This window comes from Lolium perenne, chromosome 1 (assembly GCF_019359855.2).
Source record: "Lolium perenne isolate Kyuss_39 chromosome 1, Kyuss_2.0, whole genome shotgun sequence".
Taxonomy (NCBI): domain Eukaryota; kingdom Viridiplantae; phylum Streptophyta; class Magnoliopsida; order Poales; family Poaceae; genus Lolium; species Lolium perenne.
In genome coordinates, this window is record NC_067244.2 from 265,370,187 (window position 1) to 265,396,143 (window position 25,957).

The window sequence follows — 25,957 nt, forward strand, 5'->3', positions numbered from 1 at the left end:
AAATTTTGAGCATGTATCTCGAAGAATACAAGGGGGAACAGGATTTGGCTCGGTGAGACTGTAGATCAAGACCTCCTCTAGCTTTTTTTCCGGAGGGATTTGAGTTTGGGTGGAGGAGGATGGAGATCTGAAGCTTTTGATGTTTGCAACAATGGAGTATGAGAGAGAGAGCTCAAGAACAAAGTATAGTGTAGTGTCTAACTGTTCTGAGCTAGGTGAAGGGATATTTATAGATCCAGTTGAAATCCAGTCGTTGGGGGAGTGTCCAGCTCAGCAGCAGGTCGAAGTGGCTGGTCTGCTGGGCCAGGCACCGGACTGGCCAGTGGCACACCCGGTGCCGTCGGGCTGCAGACCGGGCCAGCCGGCAGCCGCCGGGCGTGGCGCCGGGCCTGCACCGGGTGAGCGTGCCCAACTTCCTAGAAGGGCTCCGGTGTGCACGGGCATAGGGGCCGACCTACGCCGGGCCGGCCGGTGCAGGAGACGGCGTCGCCGGGCCATCCGGCAAGAACCGGACGAGGGACCGGGCAAATGCCGGGCGAGCAGCACGGAGTTCCTGGAAGGTACCCGGTTGGCAACGGCACAACAGCCGGCATACGCCGGGCCAGCTGGTGCCACGGCCGGTGCTGCCGGACCAAGCGTCAGGCAGATGGAAATCAATGACTCCCCATTTTTCATCGAAGTGGGGGGTCTCCCTTCACCTTCTTATTCCATTGATACACCATTATGCTTGATGGACTAATACCTGGGAATAATCTTGTAGGCACGCATTAGTCCAATACTCTAGCTACGGTGTCATTGTTACCAAAATAATGGATAAGGGTAAAATACTCTTACACTAGGTCACATAAGATGATATAGTGCGAGATTTTTTTTTTGAACTACTTGTGCTTGATTCAAAATGTGGCCAAAACGGCGAGCATGAGCTTTGTTACCTAGGGGTATAATCTTGCAAAACTTAGAGTGAATCAATGATGACATAAATAGTTATGAGCAAGCATCTGTAGTTCAAGTTCCGTTGGCTTCTAGGTGAATCAGCGACTATTTGTCTTTTTGGTGAGAGGTACCTATAAATATTTTAAGATGCAACCAGCTTGTGATTTGTACACAAAATGTGGTCTAGTATATTCCTTAATTTTTGGGTGGTCCAATTTTGGAATGCTTTTTTGGTAGGTGCTTCACAAAAAACCTATTTTTGACACCTAGAAAATAAAAATTAGATTTTTGTGCAAGTAAAATTAAAACCTCCAAAAACAAGATTATTTGACATCACAACACACACACCTGTGCATAATATAAGGTTATTTTAAAAAAAAACTATACCCTGATTTTCATCATGATCTAGCTCATTTGGTAGGAGCTGCACAAAAATCTCTCTTCTCTTCCCTTCAAAAACGAAAAGTCAACTTTTTGTGTGATATAAGTGAACTTCATTCGGCAATATTGAGTGCCATTGCAAGACGCAGACATGCGTGCAGATTTCCATTTTATGATTTATGTTAATTTTCATAATAAGTCTAGGTCAAACTGCGGTCAAAGCCTAACCAAAGAAACACAATTTGAGCGAATCATAGCATGGGAAACAGCAACCCACGGATCACCCCCGGAACTCATTTCAATCGATCATTCTCATCAAATCCAACGACCACCCACCCACCCGCGCCTCCACCTCCTCATCCCACACCCAAACCACCCGCTCATTCTCACCCCCCTCTCATTCTGCCCTTGTCGTCGCTCGTCATCCTCCATAAGGTCACAGCGGATCCCCACCTCAGCGCCCTCGCCATGCGCTGCCTTGTCCCCATGCGCCGCCACATCCACGTGCATCGCATCTTCATCGAGCGCTGCCTCGCCCCCGTGCGTCGCCCGCGACCCCTGAGCGCTTGATGATGCATGTGGTTCCTGGAAGAAACGGAGGCGATGACAGCATGCTCCCATCGGCAGCGCGGTGGACAGGTGTGGGTGCTAGGGTTAGGTTTTTTTAATTTTTATGGCATTGTCGTCAGCATAGGTCAGGCCGGATGGTGAATGGCGGGCGAGGACACGTGGCCAGCTATGCCGTCATCTGGTCGTCCGTCAAGTTGGCGCACCGACGGCAGTGCGACGCTAACGGGTGGAGAACAACCTTCAGCACACATGCGTGACGCCGACAGCCTCGCTACGACGACGGGCTCGCGTCTACGCCGATGAAAGCTTCGTCAACAACAGCCTTGCTACGCCGACGGTGGCTGTCGGCATACGTCTATACCGATGGTTTCCACACATGTGCCGACGGCAAAGGTCGTCGGCATAGAGCCGTTGTCCTCTAGTGACACATGGCCTTGCGAGATATCCTAGGCACATACTTCGATAATCAAAAAAGATAATTAACCTTATTAGAGGTACCAAACCTCCCTGTAGATATGTCAAGGTATTATTGACGGGTTTTTTTTTTTTTGAGCTTAAAGAGCATATATTCATTCAAACAAGAACAAGTACAGAATTAGCACAAGATCGAACACAGGAACAAGCAAGAAGGAAGAAGAGAACACCAGGAAGAACCACACATCTAAACCAACAGAAGGAGCAGCAAGAGCCCCTAGCCAAAGGCGTTTTGAACCGCTGCAACCACCAGCTACAAAGCTGGATCTAAGACGATGAACGATCATCGGTCGGCACGACGCGCCGAGCTCGCGCCACTCCAGGTCCAGGCCTCCAAACAGGCGCCCGAGACCACCACCATCAAGCCACCATCCCGCTCCTGGGTCACCTTCTCCTCCCGGCATCCAGCGTCCAAGCAGCCTCCAGAACACGTACCTCAGCAGCCTCGCGTCGTCGGTGGAGGAAACGGCGGCGCGTCGACCGAAGGCCCGAGGACAGGATCCCCACCAGGCGAAGACGGCGCCGTCGCTACGCCATCCACGCGGAGGAACTCCGACAGATCCATCACCGCTACACACAGCACCGGCGAGGAGGAGCTGGATCCGCGGAGACCAAATGGCTGACCACGCCGACACCGCTCCTACTCGGACGCCGCCGCCAGCCACCAACGTCCACGCCCTATTTACAAGCCGGACACCAGATCCGCGGTTCCCCCCCCTCTCCCACCGCCACAACGGATGGAGGAGAGGAGGAGAACCGACGGCGGCGCCGGAGAAACGGGGGGGAACGGCCGACGACTCTCAAAATCGCCTCTCTCGACTGTAGCACGGGAGAGGGGATAAGAGAGACTTTCGCTTATTATTGACGGTTGGGACTTCCTCTCGTAGGGCGTCATGCTAAGGATCGATAAAGACGAGTCAACTTCCATGTAGGCTCAAGTTTGGATTGCCAAAGACAATCTGATACCAAACAACAATGTCAATGTTCTGATGAACAAAACTCCTCGTAAACACCTTGTATGCTCTAAATTTCCCTATTTTCGTATACCTGGTAATAAAAATCTAGAAATTTCTTTTCAAGATCTTTGATACACCATATGCTTTGCAGATATCTACATTAAAAATTAAGGATCCTAGATATATACGAACAAACATAGCTAGAATCCATGCAAATTTAAGAAAATAATATATTGACACGTGATTTGGTTCTTTTTTTATTTTCCTCACATTCAGGAGTTTTCACTAGAACTAAACATCTTAAACCAGTGATTATGTTGAAAAGGAAAATATGTAACTTCTACCACAAATGTATGTTGCTTAGCGCATTGTAGGTAATCATACATGGAAGAAAATACGACAAAATACAAGAATAATAATATTTGTTTAACACTATTATGCAGTTAGTTACATCAACTAATTAACAATAGTAAATAAGAATAAAATTTAATAAATAAAAAATTATAGAAGTATAAGAGTTTAATACAAATAAATTAAAGAAGTAAATTTCTAATTTGATTTGTTTTGCCCTAGTGGACATGCCACTGTAAGATATATTAGACCTATTTCTGGATGAACCGGTCTACTTCGACTGGACGGTCCAGTGAAGCTCGTCTTGCCACAACCTTAAAATCACGTATATATTCTTATTTATTAATAATATACTTACTTGTTTTTGTGTGTGAGTCTAGTGGACGAATACTTGCTCGAAAAAAATCATCAACAAAACTACTTTATCCAAAATATTTGATGTCATTTTTTCTTCCGATCATCAAAAAAAAGGTATGGGCTAAAAATAATCAAGTTGTAGTATGATGCTATGCAAATACATCTAAATGGCTCAATATAACCAATTAGATAGTGAAAGTAACAATGCGAATCGTCACCCTTCGAGGCTTTGACAACTCAGCTCAACGGGCACAATAGAGTTATTAGTTAAGGTCCATGTAGAAGTCAACAAATTATCTCATGCTTGTTGTAATAGGTCAAACCAGAAAATTGCATCGCACAACAGCATGAAAAAAGAAACAATTGGATGCTGTGATTAGAGTTCTAACTTCCGAACATAAAGTCACCGGGAAATGTCAATGCCATTAGATATGCTGCATGTTCATCTTAACTCTTGGCTTCTTTAATGATATAATCTTTTACTTTTTTGAAGACAGAAGATAGATATCAACTTATAGACGACTGTTCTTTGCGGAAGAAATTAGGGTTGGCTCTATTACACTCGAGTGAATCGTTATCTTCAATTTCCAGGCTTCTAGCACGCACTCGAGTTACACATACTTCCCCATGGAGCTTTCGCAGCATCGCATTTTTTTTCCTCCCGTAAGCACCGGGCTGTTCTTTGAGGCCACAGAATATAACAAGGCGACACGTTCTCGATGATGGACACCACTTTCCACACGCCAGATAGTAGGAGTAGTAATCTTATCACTTTCCCCAAAACAGATACTACCAAAAGAGCTGGAATTTCAACTGCAGCCAACGCGGACGCTGCAACTGAAAGGAATGGCCGCACACGCCACGCACCGCCTGGGATACTACGTCCACTTGGCCGTCGCGCACGGCTGCGTTCTCTAGGTCGTGACTGAAGATGTAACTGGCAGTGGAGTCTTCCCAGGGCATATTGGTCCCTGTCCAGCCTCTGGTCTCGAAACGTGACAAGGACGTGTATATATTCGGCTCTTCTTTTTTGTTCTTAGCTGACGACAGTGACACACGCGCCCACCCGAGCACAAAAGTGGAAGAAGAAGAAGGAGTAGGCCGCAAGGACGCTCCTGCATACCTTTTCTTTTCCATATCTACCTCCAGGCTCCAGTCCACCAAGGAAACATTCTTCTTCCCCTTCGCTTTTCTAGAAAACGAACTAGCTTCCAGGAAGGAAACTTGGCGCCCACAATTCTTCCATTCCATATATTGCCCTAGCAAACTTGGATGCCAAGGAAGAAGTCACGCAGCTTCCCCCTCCAGAGCCGCTTTACAATCTGAAACAAAACAATAATCAGTAACCAGCTCAAAACGTGTGTGATTCAGAGGATAAAAGCTGTAACCAATATATCAAAGAATCGATACTGGGAGTATCACATGCTGGTACAGTGGTGCAATGTCCAGACAGACCTTCTGAATCTCCATGGTGATAGTAGTATTCTGCTAGTATAATACATCGGCAGATTTATTCACGCCTCCTCTCCCTTTCAGAGGAAGACATCATATCCTCAGCCAATCAACCAACGAGTCAGCAAGTGCTTCACAATTCAGACTTTGTCAACAATTTACCATACAGAGATCCTAGGGGAATTAATTAACACAGGCATTGAAATTACGCCATAATGTGATGCTACCTTTTGCAAAGTAGGACCAAACCGTGTGTCTGTATGAGGTCGGTTTGGAACACCATGCTTAGATTATTCAGACCAGTTCCTTTCAGAGTAAGACATCACTCGGTCAACCACCTAACCTCACACTCCACTGCCTATAAAAACAATACACACACACCCCCAGCTCCCCACCTCAGTTCCTCGCAAAAGAGAGGCAGCCTCATTTCCTCACACTGCTACTCCACACCTAGGAGAACACAGGGCAACAAAAAAACAGAGCCCTCAACACAGCAGGCCAGTCCTCTCAACCCCCACCCTCACACAGAGAGAGAAATGGCGTCTTATGACAAGACCATCGCCACGGCGGCCTCCCTGGCAGCCTCCCTCATGCTCGTCCGCGGCCTCGCGAATGAGCTGCTGCCGTCCGAGGTGCGCGAGGCCCTCTCCGACCTCCTCGCCAGCCTCCGCTCCCGCCTGACATGGCAGCACACCATCGTCATCGAGGAGAACGAGGGTTGGTCCTATAACCACGTCTACGGCGCCGTCAAGGCCTACCTCGCCGCGCACATCGACAACGCCCCCGCCAACATCAGCATGCAGCGCCTGCGGGTCAGCAGCGCCGAGAGCGAGGCCGAGAAGATGATCGTCAGCATGGAGGCGGGAGAGGAGATGGCCGACGTGTACGAAGGGACGGAGTTCAAGTGGTGCCTCGTCACCCGTGAGGTCAAGGGCGACCCAAATGGGAACGGCGGCGCACGGGAGGTGAGGTCCTATGAGGTGAGCTTCCACAAGAGGCACAAGGAGAAGGCCTTGAAGGAGTACCTCCCATTCATCGTCGCCAAGGCCAAGGCCATCAAGGATGGGGAGAGGAGCCTCAGCATTTACATGAACGAGTACTCCGATGAGTGGAACCCCATGGAGCTCCAGCACCCGTCAACATTCGAGACCCTGGCCATGGACCAGAAGCAGAAGCAGTCCATCATCGACGACCTTGACAGGTTCATCAAGAGGAAGGATTACTATAGGAGGATCGGTAAGGCATGGAAGCGAGGGTACCTGCTGTACGGTCCACCGGGTACCGGCAAGTCCAGCCTCATCGCCGCCATAGCCAACCACCTCAGGTTCGACATATACGACCTCGAGCTGACTGGGGTGGATTCCAACTCAGACCTCAGGCGGCTTCTTGTTGGCATGACCAACCGATCCATTCTTGTGGTTGAAGACATCGACTGCACCATCGAACTGAAGCAAAGAGAGGATCAGGATGAAGACGAGGAACATGCCAAGTCCAATTCTACAGAAAAAAAGAAGGCAGAAGACAAGGTAACGCTATCTGGGCTGCTCAATTTTGTTGATGGCTTGTGGTCGACAACTGGGGAAGAAAGGATCATCATCTTCACAACCAACTACAAGGAGCGTCTCGACCCAGCACTTCTGCGGCCTGGCAGGATGGACATGCACATCCACATGGGGTACTGCACCCCGGAGGCTTTCCGGATCCTTGCTAATAACTACCACGCCATTGACTCTCATGCCACGTATCCAGATATTGAGGAGCTGATCAAGGAGGTGAGTGTGACGCCTGCAGAGGTCGCCGAGGTTCTGATGAGGAATGACGACACTGATGTCGCGCTCGATGATCTTGTCAAGCTCCTAAACAGAAAGAAGATAGATGCTGCCAATGAGATAAAGACTGAAGACAAGCAGGTCGATGAGAAGAAAGAGGGTGTTGAGATCAAGACTGAAAACCAGCAGGTGGATGTGAAGAAAGATGCCAATGAGATCAAAACTGAAAGTGTGCAGGTGGAGAAGAAAGATGACAAAGAGGTAGTGGTCAAGATCGATTCCACAGAAGAGTGGAGCGGTTAGGTGCTGGAAGCTAACACTGACCAAAGAGTGTGCCTACCATGTAGATTGGTCCTACGGGAGATCCATTGCAAAATATGTGATCATTTTGACTAATAATAACACTGCATTTTTAGAGCAGTGATCGAGGTGCATTGTAAGTACTGTTGCAACAAGAAGTTATATATATGCAAGAAGACATCTTCTATGGAGTATAAGATTATTGGCTGGCAGAGCCAACTACAGAAACTAGGACCTAGAACCAAACGCAGCCACTTGTCATGTAGTTTGTCCATTATGCTGTCTCATTCACTCAACATTCGATATTAAAATCCCCGGGAAAAATTATCATCTCCAAATCCTCGCACGGTGCTTTCCGTCAGTTACTTTGCACGAAATTTAAGCAGGCTAAGGGCTGTGATTAGATGAACTAATCCACTGTTTTTGTCTAATAAGAAGGTAGTGTGTTCATTAATCTGATCGCTCTCCCCAAACAGATACCAGTAATAATAGCCAGCCACTATTCACGCCTAACATAGGGCACATCATTTTTTCCAGCCACACCCTATAATAATAAATATAATAATTCTGACAACCTCACCTGACAACGACGTCGACCAGTCTTCCTCCGTCCGTCCACATGAGCATGGAATTTCAGCGGCAGCCAACTCAGAATGGAACGGAACACACCGACCTGAGCACAAGTGGGAGCAGAAGAATCAGTAGGCCTCAGGAAACCTTGTTCTTCTACACTTTCCGAGAAAACTGATTAATTAGCTTCCAGGAAACTTGCCACGCACAACTCTCATTCTTTCTCTTGGCAAAAAGTGGTACAGTTCCTGATCAAACTTGCATGCCAAGGAAGCAAAGTGGCATCGCTTTCCGCCAGAGCTTTATGAATCTGGAGCTCCATCTGAAATGAACCCTTTGTTTAGGAAAGAAATAATAATCAGAACCAGCTCCAAAACGTGTGATTCAGAAGGTCAAAGTGCACATTAATTTAGCACAGAAATCCATGCCAGGAAAACAAATGTAAAACGTCACCAATCAAGAACATGTTAAGCGACGATGGCGTGTGCCTGATCGAGAAAATCGTATGTTAGCAAAGTGCCGGTTACAGTGTATCAACAATCGAGTACCATATATATATGGAGATTCTAGGGGGGAACTGCTAGTAATGTGATGTTATCTTTTGCTCAGTAATTAATTAGCACAGGACCATGTAAGCCCCAGAGGTGGATTCCAACTCAGACCTCAGGCGGCTTCTTGTTGGCATGACCAACCGATCCATTCTTGTGGTTGACGACATTGACTGCACCATCGAACTGAAGCAAAGGGAGGATCAGGATGAAGACAAGGAACATGCCAAGTCCAATTCTACAGAAAAAAAAGAAGTCAGAAGACAAGGTAACATTATCTGGGCTCCTCAATTTTTTTGATGGCTTGTGGTCGACAACTGGAGAAGAAAGGATCATCATCTTCACAACCAACTACAAGGAGTGTCTCGACCCAGCACTTCTGCGGCCTGGCAGGATGGACATGCACATCCACATGGGGTACTGCACCCCGGAGGCTTTCCGGATCCTTGCCAATAACTGCCACACCATCGACTCTGATGCCACGTATCCAGAGATTGAGGAGCTGATCAAGGAGGTGACTGTGACGGCCTGCAGAGGTCGCCGAAGTTCTGATGAGGAATGACAACACTGATGCCGCGCTTGGTGATCTTGCCAAGCTCCTAAACTCAAAGAAGAAAAATGCTGCCAGTGAGATCAAGACTGAGGACAAGCGGGTGGACGAGAAGACAGATGGTGATGAGATCAAGACTGAAGACGTGGATGAGAAGAAAGATGCCAATGAGATCAAAACTAAGACTGTTCAGGGGGAGCAGAAGATGCCAGAGGCGGTGCTGAAGAAAGATTCCATAGAAGACGGAAGCAGCTAGGAGTGCGGAAGCGAACAATGACCAAAGAATGAGCATACCATGTAGATAGGTCCTACAGGAGATCCATCGCAAAATATGTTATCATTTTGACAATTAATAACATTGCTTTTTTAGAGCAGTGAGGCGCACTTAACAGTGTGCTTCTAAATAATTTTGTAAGTACTGTTACAAAAAATAAGTAACATATGTACAACAAGACATCTTCTATAAGACATTGCCAGCCAACTTCAGAAACTAGGATCTAGCCACTTCTCGCGTAGTTTGTCCATTGTATGGTCTCGAAAATTTTCTATCATTCATTTATATTCACCCAGCATTAGGAATTTAAATACATGGGAAAAATGATCTTTTCTGAATCCTCAGATAGCTCTGAAGCATCGGATGAATGAATTTGAAACAAACAAAAAAAATAGCTGAAATCAAACTCTACTGGTGTACCTACGTCCAAAGTCCTCAATACATGGTCTCAGCATCACTATTCAGTACCTCGAATCCGTATTCCCTTATTGACTACCGAGTAGAGAGATTAGACACTGTGTGACCCTAACACTCACCACCTGTTATGTGGCTGCTAGGGTTTGGAGGGAGAGAAAGGGCTGCGAGAAGGCCGGCCGGGGGCCTTTTGCCCACGGTTGGTGGCAAGAGGGAAGAGATTTCCTTCTTAATTCTTGCTTGATTAGATTGATACGTCTCCTCTCCTTATATAGAGAGGTTTACTTGACCCCTAAGCAAGCGACCCTTATCTCTAATTAACCCTAAGACTAATGGGCTATACCGCCAGCCCAGGCCCATTACGTACTCTAACACTACACCCCACCTGGACATGCAGCTCTGATACCAAGTTGTTAAGGTGCTGCTAGAGGGATGGCGCGAGAGGACCGGCCGGGGGCCTTGCCCACGGCCGGTGGCAAGAGGGAAGGGATTTCCCTCTTAATTCTTGCTTGATTAGATTGATACGTCTCCTCTCCTTATATAGAGAGGTTTACTTGACCCCTAAGCAAACGACCCTTATCTCTAATTAACCCTAAGACTAACGGGCTATACCGCCAGCCCAAGCCCATTACGTACTCTAACACCACCCCTGCCGGCTGAGGCAAATGAACTAACAAGGCAAGCCAATTGCAACCAATAGCCCACACACAAATATAATTACCAGCTAGAATCACGAGATCATGGAGAAAACAAGCAGCTAGAATCACGAGATCATGGAGAAAACAAGGCAAAAACAAATTTGGCACTCAAGAGTAAACAGGAACACCTCTATATGTCCAACTAGTTGATAGTGTTTAGACAGATATAAATTATGGGTAGGACACACTCAATAATGTTCTTCAAGAAATGCAGCAGATTGACATATAGTCCCCCCCCCCCCCCCATCTATGAAGTGAGCAGAGTAGAAGATCAGATGCGTAAAAGTCTACAAGATAACTTACATGCCAGCACATTGAAAGCTGAGTATTTTGCTGTGCCGCTATCTGCAAGATAACAATGGAATAGCTCATAAGATATAACAATTCAAATCTTCATAATTCTGAGAAAAGTTGGAGCAACATAGAGGACAGTGATATCAGAAACCCCAAGACAAATTAAACATTTAAGCTAATAAGGAGAGCAAGTGTATTGTTAGGTTCTTCCAGGTATCCCCTGAACAAGACATCAGAAAGACATTATTAACCACAGTACAGTAGACACCATTTGTGCAACAAAATACAAAAATGAATTTCAAAGATAGTTGAACATATTGTTACTCCAGAAAGATGAGTCAGCGAAGTTAACCTTAGCAATTTGGCGACATAATTAAGTGCCCAGCAGAGCAAATGTAGTGCAGCAACTATTACAAAAGGAAACCAGATCTTGCAATAAATATACTCCCTCTGTCCCAAATTAGATGTCCCAGATTTGTCTAGATTCAAATGTATTTATACACTAAAACACGCCTAGATACATGCATATCTAGACAAATCTGCACAAGTAATTCGGGACAGAGGGACTATAAAAGCAACAGACCACTGAGATCAGAATCATGAACTTGCAAGAGAAAAGCTGCAGGAGATCAGAATCATTAAGGGGACATTAAGTGGATAAATCCAAAGTTTCCAGGTAGACAGCGACCAACACTTAACTGTTTACAGGTTTGTTCCATTCTTTTGGTTTCTTTGATAAGAAAAGAAAATCTGACTAATGTCATGCGGAAAAATCCATGAAAAAAGATGAATGGGTAGGTAACAGAACAAAAATGTCAATAGAAAGAATTGTCATGTCATTTCGACTTTGAGAAGATGTCTGGTACAGAATGATCTTATACATAAGGAGAAGGCAGAGAGACATTCCATGCCAAGTTGTCCACAAGGATCAACATGCTCATACGAGAAAAAGAAGAAAATCGCTCTGCCTTCTAGAAAAAATCACGCCATCTACGATACAACAGACGGTTAATATTTACTCTTGTCAGCGCCATTGCTTCGCAATCTCCTCATCAAGCATATGGGTGGCCTGCTGCCTGGATCGCTCATCCAGATTGGTATTGCTTGCCAGTAAACCTCGCAGGGCTCTTAGTTCGTCAGGTCTAGCTCTCTGGAAGAGCCCCCTCAGGGCAATATTCGCCGGACCCTGAGGCAGGGTATGCTGAAACTCTCGATTATCCATGACAACATGGGGCCTGGATCTCCAGTACTCTGTACAGATGCGATCTCTATCTTGTACCTCGATTGCCTGTGAAGGATTAGAAAATCAGTTTACTGCACAAATCCAAGTGTATGGCTCCAACAAATTAACATAACAAAAAAAATGTAGGTTTGAATTCCAGCGGAACCACTAAGTGGAAATCATCCATGCAATTAAGGAATCAAAAAAAACTTAGCACCTGAATTGGATTTATAATTTTCACCATTAACTGCAAACGTTAGGATAATAGAAGAGCATTGCAATATTGCCTACATAGTTTGTTCAGAAATTAGTGTTTCTAGAACAGTACTAGTTTATTAATAATAAATAACAGTTTAGAAGATTATGTACAAAGAGTCAGGGATTAGTAAGTACAAGGTGAAACCCCAAAGAAAAATACTACTAAAAGTATTAGGCTAGAGAATCTGTCAAGCTATCTGGGGAGTGTTGGCATCATCCCTAAATATATGTGAATGCAAGAGCAATTCTTTCTCAAAACCAGTCTTTTGGCACGGGAAGCTGGAGGTGGCATTTCCAACAGAAAAAGGGGGATTGTTCAGAAATTAGTCAAGTGAATGCCAAGCACCAATGTCTCACCTGGACTACTGTTGGTGATAAAAGCCCAAACATTTCAAGACCATCGATTGATCCTGGAGGCTGCAGAGTAGGAAGGTTGGGCCTTCCCATACTGAGTTGCCTTCGTATTTCCATGTTCAGCCTCTCTCTGACCATGTTCCAGCACTTGGTAGGAGTCACATTGATGAAAACTTCACCTGGGCAGTTCTCTACAGTAACCTGAAATGCATCAAGTAATAAGATATCCAGATGCTGAAGAAGTGGTACATAGCAGGGACAAAACTGGAAATTACCATAAACAAAGGTCCCTGCAACCCAGCGTCTAATATTTCAGAAACATAGTATGCCATTTGCATTGGATCCACAATGCTGAAGTATTTTACTCTGCTCCTAAATCCTACATTAACAGAAAGATGGAACGTTAACAATAAGCAGCAAAACAAAGATCAAACTGTCTACGAAATCATAGACAAAGAAACAATCTGGCTAATCCGTAACATTAATGAGTAGAGGCAGTAATATTCAAGGATGTATGATAACAAAAATTGTCCAGCATCCACCAAAACCAAAGGATGTATCAACAATTAGCCTAGAAAAAACAAACCTTTGGGAAAGATTGCTTGGCTTGAAGACCACATCCTCCCTGATAACACAATACCAATTTCCAGAGGTTCAACAGAGCATTTGAATCGATGGACGACATTTGCTATGCGAGGACCCCTTTGTGCACCTCCATTCCTGCTGTGCATTTCCAGGGCAGGTTGTGCTAAGGTAGATGGATGCCCCCGAGCTCTAACCTCTACAGAAGATTGAGATTCAGGTATTCTTTGAAGCCATACATTATTTGGTTGCTGATTGCCTGAACTTAAATTTCCATGATGGGCACCGGCTGAAGTAAAACTCCCATGCGGAGTTTGTTGCTGATTGCCTGAAGTTATATTTCCATGATGGGCACTGGCTGAAGTAAAACTCCCATGCGGAGTTTGTTGCTGATTGCCTGAAGTTATATTTCCATGATAGGCACTGGCTGAAGTAAAACTCCCATGCGGAGTTTGTTGCTGATTGCCTGAAGTAAAATTTCCATGATGGGCACTGCCTGAAGTAAAACTCCCGTGCTGAGTTTGTTGCTGATAGCCTGAAGTTAAATTTCCATGATGGGCACTGGCTGAAGTAAAACTCCTGTGCGGAGGTTGTTGCTGATTGCCTGAAATTAAATTTCCATGATGGGCACTGGCTGAAGTAAAATTCCCGCGCGGAGTTTTAGCAACAGAAGGATGTATGAGTGTCTTCGAAGCAGACACACTGCCTGATGCTTCCTGTGACACACTTTGTGCCCTTGAAACAGTTTTGTCAAACTGCTGACTCGGCACAGCACAGGCCTGGCTGCTGCCTTTCTCAAACGTTACCGAAGCATTGGTCTCTGGTGTTATAAGTGTGTGGTCCTTATCCAAGTGACTGAGAGTTGCATTAGAATCGGACGCAATCAACCTATGAGAAGTATTTGAGCTTTCTAAACTGGACTTGATGTTGGTTCCGTCATGAATCATAGTTGGTGACCTGTTACAATGCTCAGCAAGTGATGGTCTACAGTCTCCAGTTTGAAAAGAAGATTCTCTGCTCCCTTTCAATGATTGGCTTATCTGGTCTCCAAGCCCTCCATTACATTGCAATCTACTGGTGTCATTGTTTATTGGACAGGATAACTCATTCTTGACGCATGGCTCCTTTGATGGTGAAACATTTCCCAATTTCATCTGCTCGACAGGAGGTGAGGCATTATTAGTCTCTGGACTAGCTAAGCTCAGCATCTTATTTCCTTTATCTTTCTGTTCATCGCAAACAACGGAAGGTACCAAGGATACTGTTGATGCCTGTGACATGTAGGACCTTCTGGGTCCATCAGTTGATCTGCGAACAGTTTTGGAATCATTGACCTTTTCTCTTTTGCATGAGCTCAAACTTAAGCCAAGATCAGAGACACCCCATCTGTGAACAGCACTCAACTTGCCCCCCAAAGCATCAGCTAAGATGCTGAGCTCGTTGACATCATAGCGGAATAGGAAGAATCTTTTGTCCCACTCACATGAGCAAAGTTGCTTTGCATGTAAAAGGCAAACATACTTCTCTGGGCAGCATGGACAGCCTGAAGCAGAAAGATGCAAATCATAGTAGCAAAAAGCACACTCCCTATCAGTGGAATCAAACTCGGCATCCATTTTCCTAGATTGAGATGGGGAACATAGATTTTGCCTTTGCGTCAACTCCGTCTCAATTCGTGCCTAGGAAAAGAAGTTGCAAAGCTATAAGATTTCATTGAGTTTAAATAAATTTGTACAAATTTTGATTGTCGCTGCCGTTTACCTTAAGTGATTTGCATATAGTGCTATCAGGTCCACATACACCTTTCCATCTCAAATTATCAGCAGTATTCCTCTTGAGAAATAGGATATCCCACTGAGCTCTGATTGCTTCTCTTGCAGCCCCCAATAACAACTTATCATGGGAAACAGTTATCTTCCGAGCTTGCTCGCGGTAAAGCTCTACAGCATTCTGTCCAACTGGCAACCAATCAATAGGTGCGACATTAACAGCTTCTGCACAATTGAAGCCACAATTGAAACCAGCATGGTATGCTCGCGGGAATGTCAGGACAAATTCGCCTTCACGCTGAACACAGCGGTAGGCTTGTACTCCTTCAGATTTCAGCAATGATGGTGAAAATTGAGTAACCTGCATAAGAGTTGCAATTGTCACTGAAAGGCTACCTTACAAAAAAAACAATGGAAATCTAGGCAGAAGAAGGCGCAGAACAGACTTTTAAGCAGAGGGCTCAAACTTAGGCTGGCTAGCCCACCATCTCTGGTTCTACCCTAAGCCCATGGGTGACTTCTGAAAATAAAACTAACTTATAAATGTACTTCACGCATATTAACAAGAGAGAAATAACTAGCGGAAAGCTGGAAACATCACACAGAATATCTGACAGACACACCATCATGTTGTATAGCGAAATATACTCAACCATCAATATTCATGGATATGTGATAGTTTCAGATTATTCAAACAAACCATTTCTTTACTACATGCATGTTCCGTTAATGTGTTGGCGTGTTTTACAGAAGGGACAGACAGATAGTTGGAAAATCCAAAGAAGCATGTCAGTTAGACACAAGACCTTCTTGTACAGCACAGAATATATATTTAACTAATAATTGCCAGTCAAGAGAAAACACTCACCAGGTTGTGAAGCAAATCAGGTTGCTCCTCAAACAAGTCAGGTAGATGTTTCCTCATTGCAGACTCCAGATTCACAGCATCCTTTCCTGGAACTCCATACCACATCTTTGGTGCACCCCAATGCAAGTAGTTCAGCGAGTATAAATGATGGTCTTCTACATGCTGACAGATTAAAAGGTCTCAGGATACGATCATATCAAACAGCATACTCTAAACAACAAGCACAACTACAACACCCATCGTCGTGGGTTCGTGATAAGCAAGCAACATCACAAGCTTCTTACCCAGCAGAATGATGAAAAGCACATGCCAACATACACCCAGGGCACAAGAACACCAGAAATATCACCACCCTCAAAAGAAAGAACTGAGCCTTGTAGTCTAGGCAAGTTGTTTAGATTCCAACCAGATTGTGCATACTTATCCTCAGTATCAGATTTTGCCTCAGGAGGTAACTTTGGAAAGCCACTGCCAAAAGTTCCTGTCTCCAAATCAGCGCCATAGATCACCTACACAATAATACACTTCCAATAAGTCAAGAAGCAAAATGCAAGGTGAAAAGCTGTTAGAACATTGATATGCAAGGGATATGACTATGTAAGAGTACATGCAATGATGCAAACCATGATTGCATACAGCTCCACACTGCACCGTACAACTTAAGTAGGAACTCTCAATAGCCATAATACATGCCACAGATATCACAAACTTATGATTTACAGCATGCACATCTTCTATGGACATACGTGTTCTTAGCTAAACCATGTTCAATACCTCTATCTCTTCTGTAGGACTCTCAACTATACGCCAATACTCTCCTTCAATATCTTCCACTGATGGTGCTAAATTCGTCGATGCATCTTTCCTAAAGTACTGCTCGCTGAAGTAATCTGCATACTTCTGAAATTTCTGCAATGTGAGCTCTGGTCCAGGTTCAAATCCAAATCTCTCTGGGTTTTGTTGCACCCCCATCTGACTGTGATTAAGATTACTGTTTTCTTCTGGCTCTGAAAGCTTTCTCCGCTTCTTCATCATTCCACCTCTTCTGCTCTTTTTGGATGAAGTGCGGTTTTGAAGCTTGTCAACCTTTTGTACCCGTGTAGAAAATTTTGAGTTTTCCCATGTACTCTTCTCTTTAAGAAGGCACGGCGGTTTCCATGAAGATGGTGGAACAATACGGCAAATCCCATATGGTTCTGCTGTTGGTCGTATACTCTCAATATATTTTAGAGTGTCTTTAAATTCCTGATTCACGAGAGAATATATCATAAGATTGGCGCATTCATTAAAGCAATGGTACTAGATAAAACGTGATACATCAGTTAGCAAACCCAAGATACCTCCTCGGTAGGATGGTAGACAGGAGCCTCGTCAAGAACAGGCCTCCGTGCACCAGCTGGATTCCAATTTGCAATAACCTGCATGTGGTGTGATAACACATAAGACAACAAGGCAACAGCTTCACGGAAGTAGGAAACACAGGAATTCGGCAGACAAATATGAACCTTTTGACAGTCACTGCATCCCGCACATCCACGAATAACTCCTTTGGGTAATTGCTGTCGGCGTCTCGCTGAACTTACAGCCTGCCAAAAGAAGATTTTAATATTATGGAAAGCATTAAAATCATAGTAAGCTTCAGTTGATTAGGGCATAAAGAATGAATTAAAACATTGGCAGGTGCAACCTTTTCTGCTACTTCAACATCGGAATCGTCATCAGAGATAACGTCAAAGCGGCTGTAGTCTACCGGAGGTCTGTTACGCAGCGACTGCCTGCACGTATAGCTCCCTGAAGTACTACAGTGTGTGTCATTCCGACTCTGAGCTGAATGGGGCTGAGACTCCAAGGATTCGACATGTTCCTTCACGCTCTGTAATACTTGAACAGGGATAGGATGAGAATCAGCAGGTCTGGCATCCTTTTGGATCCCTTGGAAGGCAAGGGCAGCAAGCGGCCCAAACCCAGGTGGGATAGAGGGCTCAGAATCGTCGCTGAGCGTGGCAGTTATGCACTCCGTTCCCATCATCACTGCATCAGAAGAAGCACACTTTGATCAGGGCATGTGTTATCTCAGAGGGAATAGAAAAAAAGTGAGCTGACCATACAAAAATTGACCATCATTAGCAAACCGAGGCAACCACCATACACGAACTACAGCTTTTCACTAAATCAGGATAGAATACATTTATGTCGTGTCATTCTATGAAACACATCGGTTAAGCTTAAGCATCAAACAGGACATCCTCGTTGCAGCGGGCTACAAACAGCACTACAAACAAAAGCAGCAATTGTTTGTCAACACCAAACAATTGCTGCAACACACACCCAACCTAGATCCGGGTAACACGGTAACAATTAGACTAAATTTATGGCGCTACTACCGACTAGCTCGCCGCCACGGGCGTACTGCGAGTATACGCATTAATTGGAATCAATAGCTTCTCTGTAAAGCTACCTCCAGAAAACAAATAGAGAAAGCAAGTGAATCAATGAGGGGATCTACCCCTGCACACCAAGCAAGCAAAGGCAGAAGATGAGAAACCCTGGAATCGGACCTAGGGTTTGTGCCGAAAGAGGCCAGATGAACATGTGGCAGGTGCTAGTCACCTACCGGAATTGATCCGTTCAGATCGATCTGGATCGGAGCTCGAACCCGGCCTACCTGGTTGCTTCAGAGAGTCTAAGCCGCGTGCAGGGCCGGCGGCCGGCGTGGGGGGCGGCGGCCGGCGGAGGTAGGGGCGAGGTGGCGTGTAGATGGATGAGGTGAGGTGGGTGGTTGACAGGTCAGGGAGACGGCTCCCTCTCTCTCTCTCTCTTACCTCGTTTTCTCTAGATAGGAAAAAAAAATGTGGCTATTTACACCATGAACAGCTCACAGACCCGATCGAACTCGGAGGAAATTTCCATGGCGGTTCTTGCAGCAAATCTGCATCAATACACAGCTCTACGCTCAGATCTGATGATCAACTACAAACAATTTGCATCCATCCATCTAATTAATCCAAGGGGATAAAAGGGGGCACAGATGCAGCAGCAGCAAAAGGGAAGATCCCCAATCCATCCGAGGTGATGAACAGGGGGAAAGCATGAGCAGCAGCAGGGTGAGGGGATTTACCAGCTCCGTTCAAGCGTCGTTCGTGTCAGGTATCATCATCGTCAGGCTCGTGATGATGGTTTCTTAGGTTTTTTGCCCAGATCGACGATGCCCAGTTCAAGAAGCAGCAGGAGGATTTGCAAATCAAATTACCAGTAGTTGTTAGTTTTGTTCTTTCTCGGTGCTTTCTGCAGTGCCAGAAAACCCAATCTCAACACCAACTCCTTTTTGCTTGCCTTGCCTGTTGCTTATGGCAGCCAGCAACACACATGCACAGCACTGGGGATGAGGGGAGGGGGTTATTATTGTTCTCTTCTCACACATCCATCCACACACGGCCCACATGGCAGAGAGAAGCAAAACCACCAGCTAGAGAGGTGTAACATGGGGTGGTTAGAGCATATCTCTAGCGGATCGACCCAAAACGGCGACCCATTCGCTTCGTTTTGGTCCGTTTAAATCGGCCCACGGACTGATTGGTGGTGGCTGTCCGGCATGTTGGGCCAGCACGCGCAGCGGTGTGACCCATTCGATCTAGGTTGGCCTTTTGGCCCACTCACAGTAGCCAAACAATTTTGAATAGTCCAGGTGCGCCACTAATAACCTGTTTTCTAGCAGTGGAAGAAGAAGATGATGTTGATCCATGATTGAGATGTGTGATTCACTTGAGCACACTTCCATGTCTCATCTTTCGGAAATTTGGGCAAGGCTGGATTTGAACTACCTTATACCACTACTTAATTTGCTATCATTTTCGTTGAATTTGGATGATACGTGTGGAATGTGCAAAATGTAAATTCGCAAAGATTGCCCGGTCGAAAACCAAACTGACGTTGTTGGGTGTACAATCACCCTCAAACAAACATGGGCCTCTGGCTTATCCGTGGACTACCATAGACGAGCCATTTCAAACACTTTTAATGTCCAGAAACGGATGCACGATTGGAGATGCCCTTAGAGCCCATGATGGTATGGTGGGTGGGGGTAAACTTGGGTTAAATGATATAGTACTTAAAAGTAACAGGTGAGAAGATGTACTCACCGGAAAAAGAAAGAATTATTTTGGAGAAAGCCTTATTTTTGTGTCGGTAATTTGCACTGTCCAAGTAGTAGAAACAATTAAATTTAACTTTAATCGTAAATCAAAGGCACCTTTTAGTTTTTTTTTTTTTTTTGAATAAACCTTTTAGTTTTTGGTGGGGTCGATCCAAGCAAGCCAAGGATGGGCATCCTTGTCCTTTGTTTCGGTTGAGTAGCTAGGAATGCTACTACACCCACTCGCGTACACATTAATTGTCCAGTTAATTGCGTGATGAGCTGAGGTGTAATTATGGGTGGGACCAAGAGCGTGTGATGGCGGGTAGGGAGAGGAAAAGGGAGAAGTTAGCATGTGAACTTTTTTTGATCGGCCAGAAAATATCTAAGAAGTAAAATAGTACTTTCTCCTTTTCAAATTAAGAGGTGATCCATGGGATATTCATTTCAGCTCAGGGGTGCATATGCACCTACTATGTAAAATCACATTTTAAAATATCAAAAAAAATTAAAATAAAATTGCGTATGTACATCTAGACATTCTATATTCGCACCTTATCACACTGAAAGAACATTTTTTGTGTCCCGTGCAAAAAAGATAATTTTTTATGTTCAAAATATGACTATTCACATGACATTTTTTGTCTTTTTATATAGACCACATAAAATATTCGTTTCCCCTGAAAACTTGTGTGCGAATATAGAATGTCCATATGTACATGCAAAATTTTATCTCGATTTTTTTTAACATTTTTAAATTATATTTATTCTGTATTCTATATAATAGGTTCATATGCACATATGTGCCAAAACACCCTCTCCGTACTCCATTACCTACAAAGTTAAACTTTATAACTTTGATCAATTGTATATAAAATAATAGTATCAAATCTAAATCGTGTAGTATGTATTTTTTTATATATAGGCCACAAATACTTATATTTAAGTTTTAGATTTCATACAAATATAGCTACATCCATTACCTACATACAAATAGCCTTTTAGAAATTATAGAAGTATGATTTTCACGCACCATTTCCAACCACGCGAAATCACGGACAAAAGCGGACGGTCCATACCTGACGGGTAGATAAATAGGTTTGCATTCCCGGCCCCATCTTTAGTGGCACTAAGGAACTAGCATAAACTAAAACAATACCTAAGACGTTGCAGACAAACATATAAAAGTGAATCCAGAGTGCCCAGTGTGTAGAAGAGGAGCGGAGGATATGAGACATCTCCTTTTTACCTGTGATCGTGCTAATGAGGTTTGGAGTACAATGGGGCTGTCTGATTATATTAAGCAAGCGGCAATTGGTGAACGGTCGGGGTCCACTATTCTTGAGGATTTACTCTGTCGACAAGCCAGAAAATCACCAATTCTGGGTAATCTGCAAATTAAAGAAACCATAGCTGTTACTTGTTGGTATCTATGGTGGCAAAGAAGAGAAATAGTAAAGGGAGAGAGAGTTGCAGGAATCAGACAATCGGCGTTTGCAATTCAAGCACTAACATCTAATTTTATCCCTGCAGCTTCAGCATCTTCTATGGTGCGGGATATCTCATGGAGTAAGCCCCCTCGCGGAACATATAAGCTGAATGTTGATGCAAATTTCCATGCTAATGGTAGAGGTGCTGCCGGGGTGGTGCTGAGAAACGACCGAGGGGAGGCTATAGCCGGGCTTGCATGTCCATTATCGCATATACACGATGCCACGACAGCTGAAGCCCTAGCTCTTTTCAAAGGGCTGGTGTTTTTACTGGATATTGGTGTTACAAGAGTAACAGTTGAATCTGATTCCCTGGAGGTTATTAAAGCATGCAATGCTGAGATGGAGATTTGGAGTCCTTATTCGGCCATCCTCTATGACTGCTTCTCAAAGGCTCAAGAGTTTGATTATATCGTCTTTACCCATTGTATTAGAGAGGCTAATCAGGTGGCACATGAGCTAGCTAGATATGCTTTTACTAGTAATTCTGTAGTTAGATGGGATGAGTCCCCTCCTAGCTTCATTCTACCATTTGTTCTAAAGGATGTAACTATGTACTGATTAAAAGCAGTAGGTACCAGACGCACTCTTTTCCTTCCAGGGTACCTAAGGGGGCTGGAAGGTTTTTAATGAGGCGGCCTGCTGGCTCGGGTTAATATATATGTTGTTTCAAAAAAAAAATAAGACGTTGCAGCTGAAGTTTTCTAACAAATTATATTACCTCTATCCTAAAGTCTAAGGCTTATATTTTTTTTAAAGTCAAACCAAGTAAAATTTGATCAAACTTTTAGAAGAATCTATCTACAAATATGATATTTTATAGATATCATATAAAAATATATTTTATTATCTATCCAATGATATTGATTTTGTATTTTGCATGTTAATAAATTTTGGTAAAAACTTAGTCAAACTTGATAGAAGTGGTATTATATAACCCAATTTCTATTCCGTGCCGGGGCACTGTGTAGTCTACCGGAGTGCTCCCTCTTTTTAGACGTTGGATCTAAATCGTGCGGATCTTTTCTGTTTCCACTAGCATCAAAAACGTGGCCGGTTTCATCTTATCGAATTAATTAGTCATGCGCTGTCCTCACCGTATTCATCTCCCCCCGCACTCACCTCCCCCTTGTCCACAACGCTTTCGTGTCCTTCGTCGCCCCGTCGATTGGAGCCTCGCCGAATCCAGTCGCCGGCGACGAGAGGTACTATCGAGAACTTCGTTGTGGTGTGTGTCGGTGTGCTTAGTTTTCGGTTTGTGGTGCCTCTCTTCCCGAACTCGCGCGTTCGTCGTTTCTCGGAGTTGTGTCGCCGTGTTTTTGGTGAGTGCGGATTTGATTTTTGTGTCGATCTCACTCGAATCGGCTCGTCTTAGTCCGGCGACGGTGTGTAGTTCTCGTTGAAATCGTCGGGAGGGTCAGGCGCGTCGAATCGTGGTGTTGTCGAGGTGGCTCGCCGTCGGTGAGTAGCGCTTTGTTGTCGATGCCGATTTCATGCGATTCGGCTCGTCCTAGTCCGGCGACTGTCTGGAGTAGTCGTTGAAGATCGTCGGGAGGGTCAGGCGCGGCGAATCGTGGTGTTGTCGTTCCTGGAGGTGGGTCACCGTCGGTGAGTAGCGCTTTGTTCTCGGTGCGGATTTCACGTGATTCGGCTCGTCCTAGTCCGGCGATTGTCTGGAGTAGCCTGGAGTAGCCTGGAGTAGTCGTTGAATAGGGTTTGGTGCTCACGCGCGGCGAATCGTGGTGTTGTCGATCCCTCATTCGAGGATATGTGTTCTGCTCGTAGCATTTCCTGCTCGTTCGAGGATGTGTGAATCTGCATGTAGTTCCCCTCTATTGTTACATGTACTAGATCCCATACTCATCATCTATAATGTATTTTTTGCTCATACTTTGTTGCCTTTTGCTCATCCTACACATAGTGTGTTTCATTTTGTAGTTTCTGGGGTTTTTTACATCTGTAATATGCGGACTTGAATTTCGCATGTAATTTTTTTCCCAGTACTTACATGTTCTTCCTCAAAGACATTTAGCAGTATTTTTTTACATCTGTAATATGCAGACCTGAATTTCTCCATGTAAATTTTTTCTCAGTATTTACATGTTCTTCGTCAAAGACATTTAGCAGTATTTTTTTTACATCTATAATATGCAGACCTGAATTCCCCATGTAAATTTCAGTTGAATGAATTTTTACATTCAGTTAAATGAATTTGATTGTAGTTTCTGTTCTAGTTGTTGATTTCTAGATTTTGTTATGTTGACTCTATTATTTTGGACGATTTAGTGCTTAATTTCCTTTATATGCATGTGTAAGGGTATTTTACCCTTATCCATTATTTTGGTAACAATGACACCGTGCTAGAGTATTTGGCCTAATACATGTTCATGAAGTTAATCTCAGGTATTAGCCAAAGAGGCATAGATGATGTATCAATGGAACAAGAAGGAGAAGGGAGACCCCCCATTTCAACAAAAATGGAGAAGGTGGCCACATCAAGGCGGCCGGTCAGCCGCCCGGTCAGCCGGCCGTGCGACCGGGCCGATCCGGTCAGAATCCCGGTTTGGCCGGGTCCTCGACCGGGTGCGCCGGCGCCGACCGGGCCGTGGACCGGTGTCAACCGGAAGCCATCCAGGGGGCTTTTTCATGGGTCCGGTTGGCGCCCGGTCTCTGGTCCGGTTTGGACCGGGTGCACCGGTCTCTGGGCCGGTCTGACCGGGCCCTCGGCCGGACGATCCAGTCCCAGACCAGGTCAACCGGTTTTCTCGAGGAAAAACGCTGAGGTGGCAAGTTCCAACGACCATATTTCGTGTGACACTATATAAACCTCTTCTCCTACCTCTGAACAGTTAGGCACTACACTACAAGCTGTTCTTGAGCTCTCTCTCTCTCATACTCCATTGCTAGAAACACCAAAAGCCTCAGATCTCCCTCCTCCTCCACCCAAACTCAAATCCCTCCGGGGAAACGTTAGAGGAGGACCCGATCTACTGTTCTACCAAGCCAAATCTCATTCCCCCTTGTATTCATTGAGAGGCTTGCTTCCTAGGGTTCCTTAGCAATCCTAGGTGGGCAAGAGTGGTCCGGAAGCATCCGGGCTGTGGATTCGCTCCGGGCAAGATTGTGAAGGTTTGGAGGCTACCTCAAAGTCTACCACAAGTGAGTGAGCTATTCCTTCGTGGGATAGGCTCCGGAGAATAGGGTGAGCCTTCGTGGCGTGGGGAATCCTTCGTGGGACCTCCACCCCTCCAAACGTGACGTACCTTCTTGCAAAGGAAGGGAACACGGGAATACATCCTCGTCTCCGCGTGCTATCGGTTATCTCTAACCGAACTCCTTACTTGTGATTTAACTGCCTGTGAGAGCCTTCGTGCTCGAGTTAGTTGTATCCTCATATAGGTTGCTTCACCTAGTTTGCATTAGGCTCATCTTTATATTCCGCAAAGCCTAAGATTGCAAAGAAAGAATTAAAATCTGTAGAAACCTATTCACCCCCCCCCCTCTAGGTTTACCATCTCTATACTTTCAATTGGTATCAGAGCCTGGACTCTTTTTAAGGGCTTCACAGCCTTAAGAGTGAGATGGATAAACTATTCGAGGGTTTGGATGAAGATTCTACTCTTTCAGTTAAGGAGATGAAATCCAGATTCTTGGCATATGATGCCGAGAAAAAGTTGAAAGAGGATGAAGTCCAAAGCCAAATGGCACAAATGACTGCCATGCTTAAGAGCCTGACTAGTGGAACTTCTAGTGGGACTTCGGTTCCTCCGGAAAGTTTTCATCAAGTCAATCATGACTATCCCAAAAACACTTCACCCATGCCTCATATAAACCATAGTGGGAATGTTCCCCATTTTGATGGAACTCACTTTCTTTTTTGGAAATCTTCTATGGAATCTCATATTCGCAGCTGCAGTGTGGAGTTATGGGAGATCATTGTTGATGGATACCGGAAGCCACAAGATCCCGCTCGGTTGAACTCCACCGAGTTCTACAACCGTCAACTCAATGCCTCCGCACGTGACAAGATTAGGAGTGGCATCAACCGCAAGCTCCTTGATCAAGTCAATGACATTGACTCCGCTAAAGAGTTGTGGGATCGGATCGTAGTACTCCAAGAGGGAACCGATTTGATCCAATCAGCTCTTTACGAGTCCGCAAAGCAAGAGGCCACTATGTTCATGATTAGAGAAGGAGAATCCGTGGCCGATGCCTATGCAAGGCTTGGTGCTCTTAGAGTGAAGGTCAAGGGTCTTGGATGTGAGAAATACAATGACGGCTTTGAGATGAATGAAGCATTCATAAAGTCCAAGGTCATTGCCATGATTGCTGTCAAGCAAGAAGACACCAACCTTGCACTCAACTTGCAAATCATTTCCAAGAGTGCCGAT

The 25,957-nt window shown here is 44.9% G+C and overlaps 2 protein-coding genes across 2 annotated transcripts; one reads left to right on the top strand and one right to left on the bottom strand.

Annotated features, from left to right (window-relative positions):
• The first annotated feature begins 5,854 nt into the window (after positions 1–5,854).
• On the top strand, positions 5,855–7,873 carry LOC127327848 (AAA-ATPase At3g50940). The gene has a single exon (XM_051354649.2). It carries the CDS (start codon positions 6,011–6,013, stop codon positions 7,544–7,546), a length of 1,536 nt encoding a protein of 511 aa, XP_051210609.1. The 5' UTR covers positions 5,855–6,010; the 3' UTR covers positions 7,547–7,873.
• A 3,833-nt stretch (positions 7,874–11,706) lies between these two features.
• LOC127327849 (lysine-specific demethylase JMJ703) lies at positions 11,707–19,314 on the bottom strand. Its single transcript, XM_051354650.2, has 12 exons — positions 19,063–19,314; positions 17,632–17,975; positions 17,450–17,530; positions 17,285–17,362; positions 16,719–17,189; positions 16,229–16,453; positions 15,945–16,106; positions 15,069–15,437; positions 13,312–14,986; positions 13,001–13,104; positions 12,729–12,926; positions 11,707–12,179 (listed from the first exon to the last, which is right to left on the bottom strand). The coding sequence occupies exons 2-12, from the start codon at positions 17,971–17,973 to the stop codon at positions 11,916–11,918; spliced, it is 3,969 nt and encodes a 1,322-aa protein (XP_051210610.1). The 5' UTR covers positions 17,974–17,975; positions 19,063–19,314; the 3' UTR covers positions 11,707–11,915.
• Positions 19,315–25,957: the final 6,643 nt, after the last annotated feature.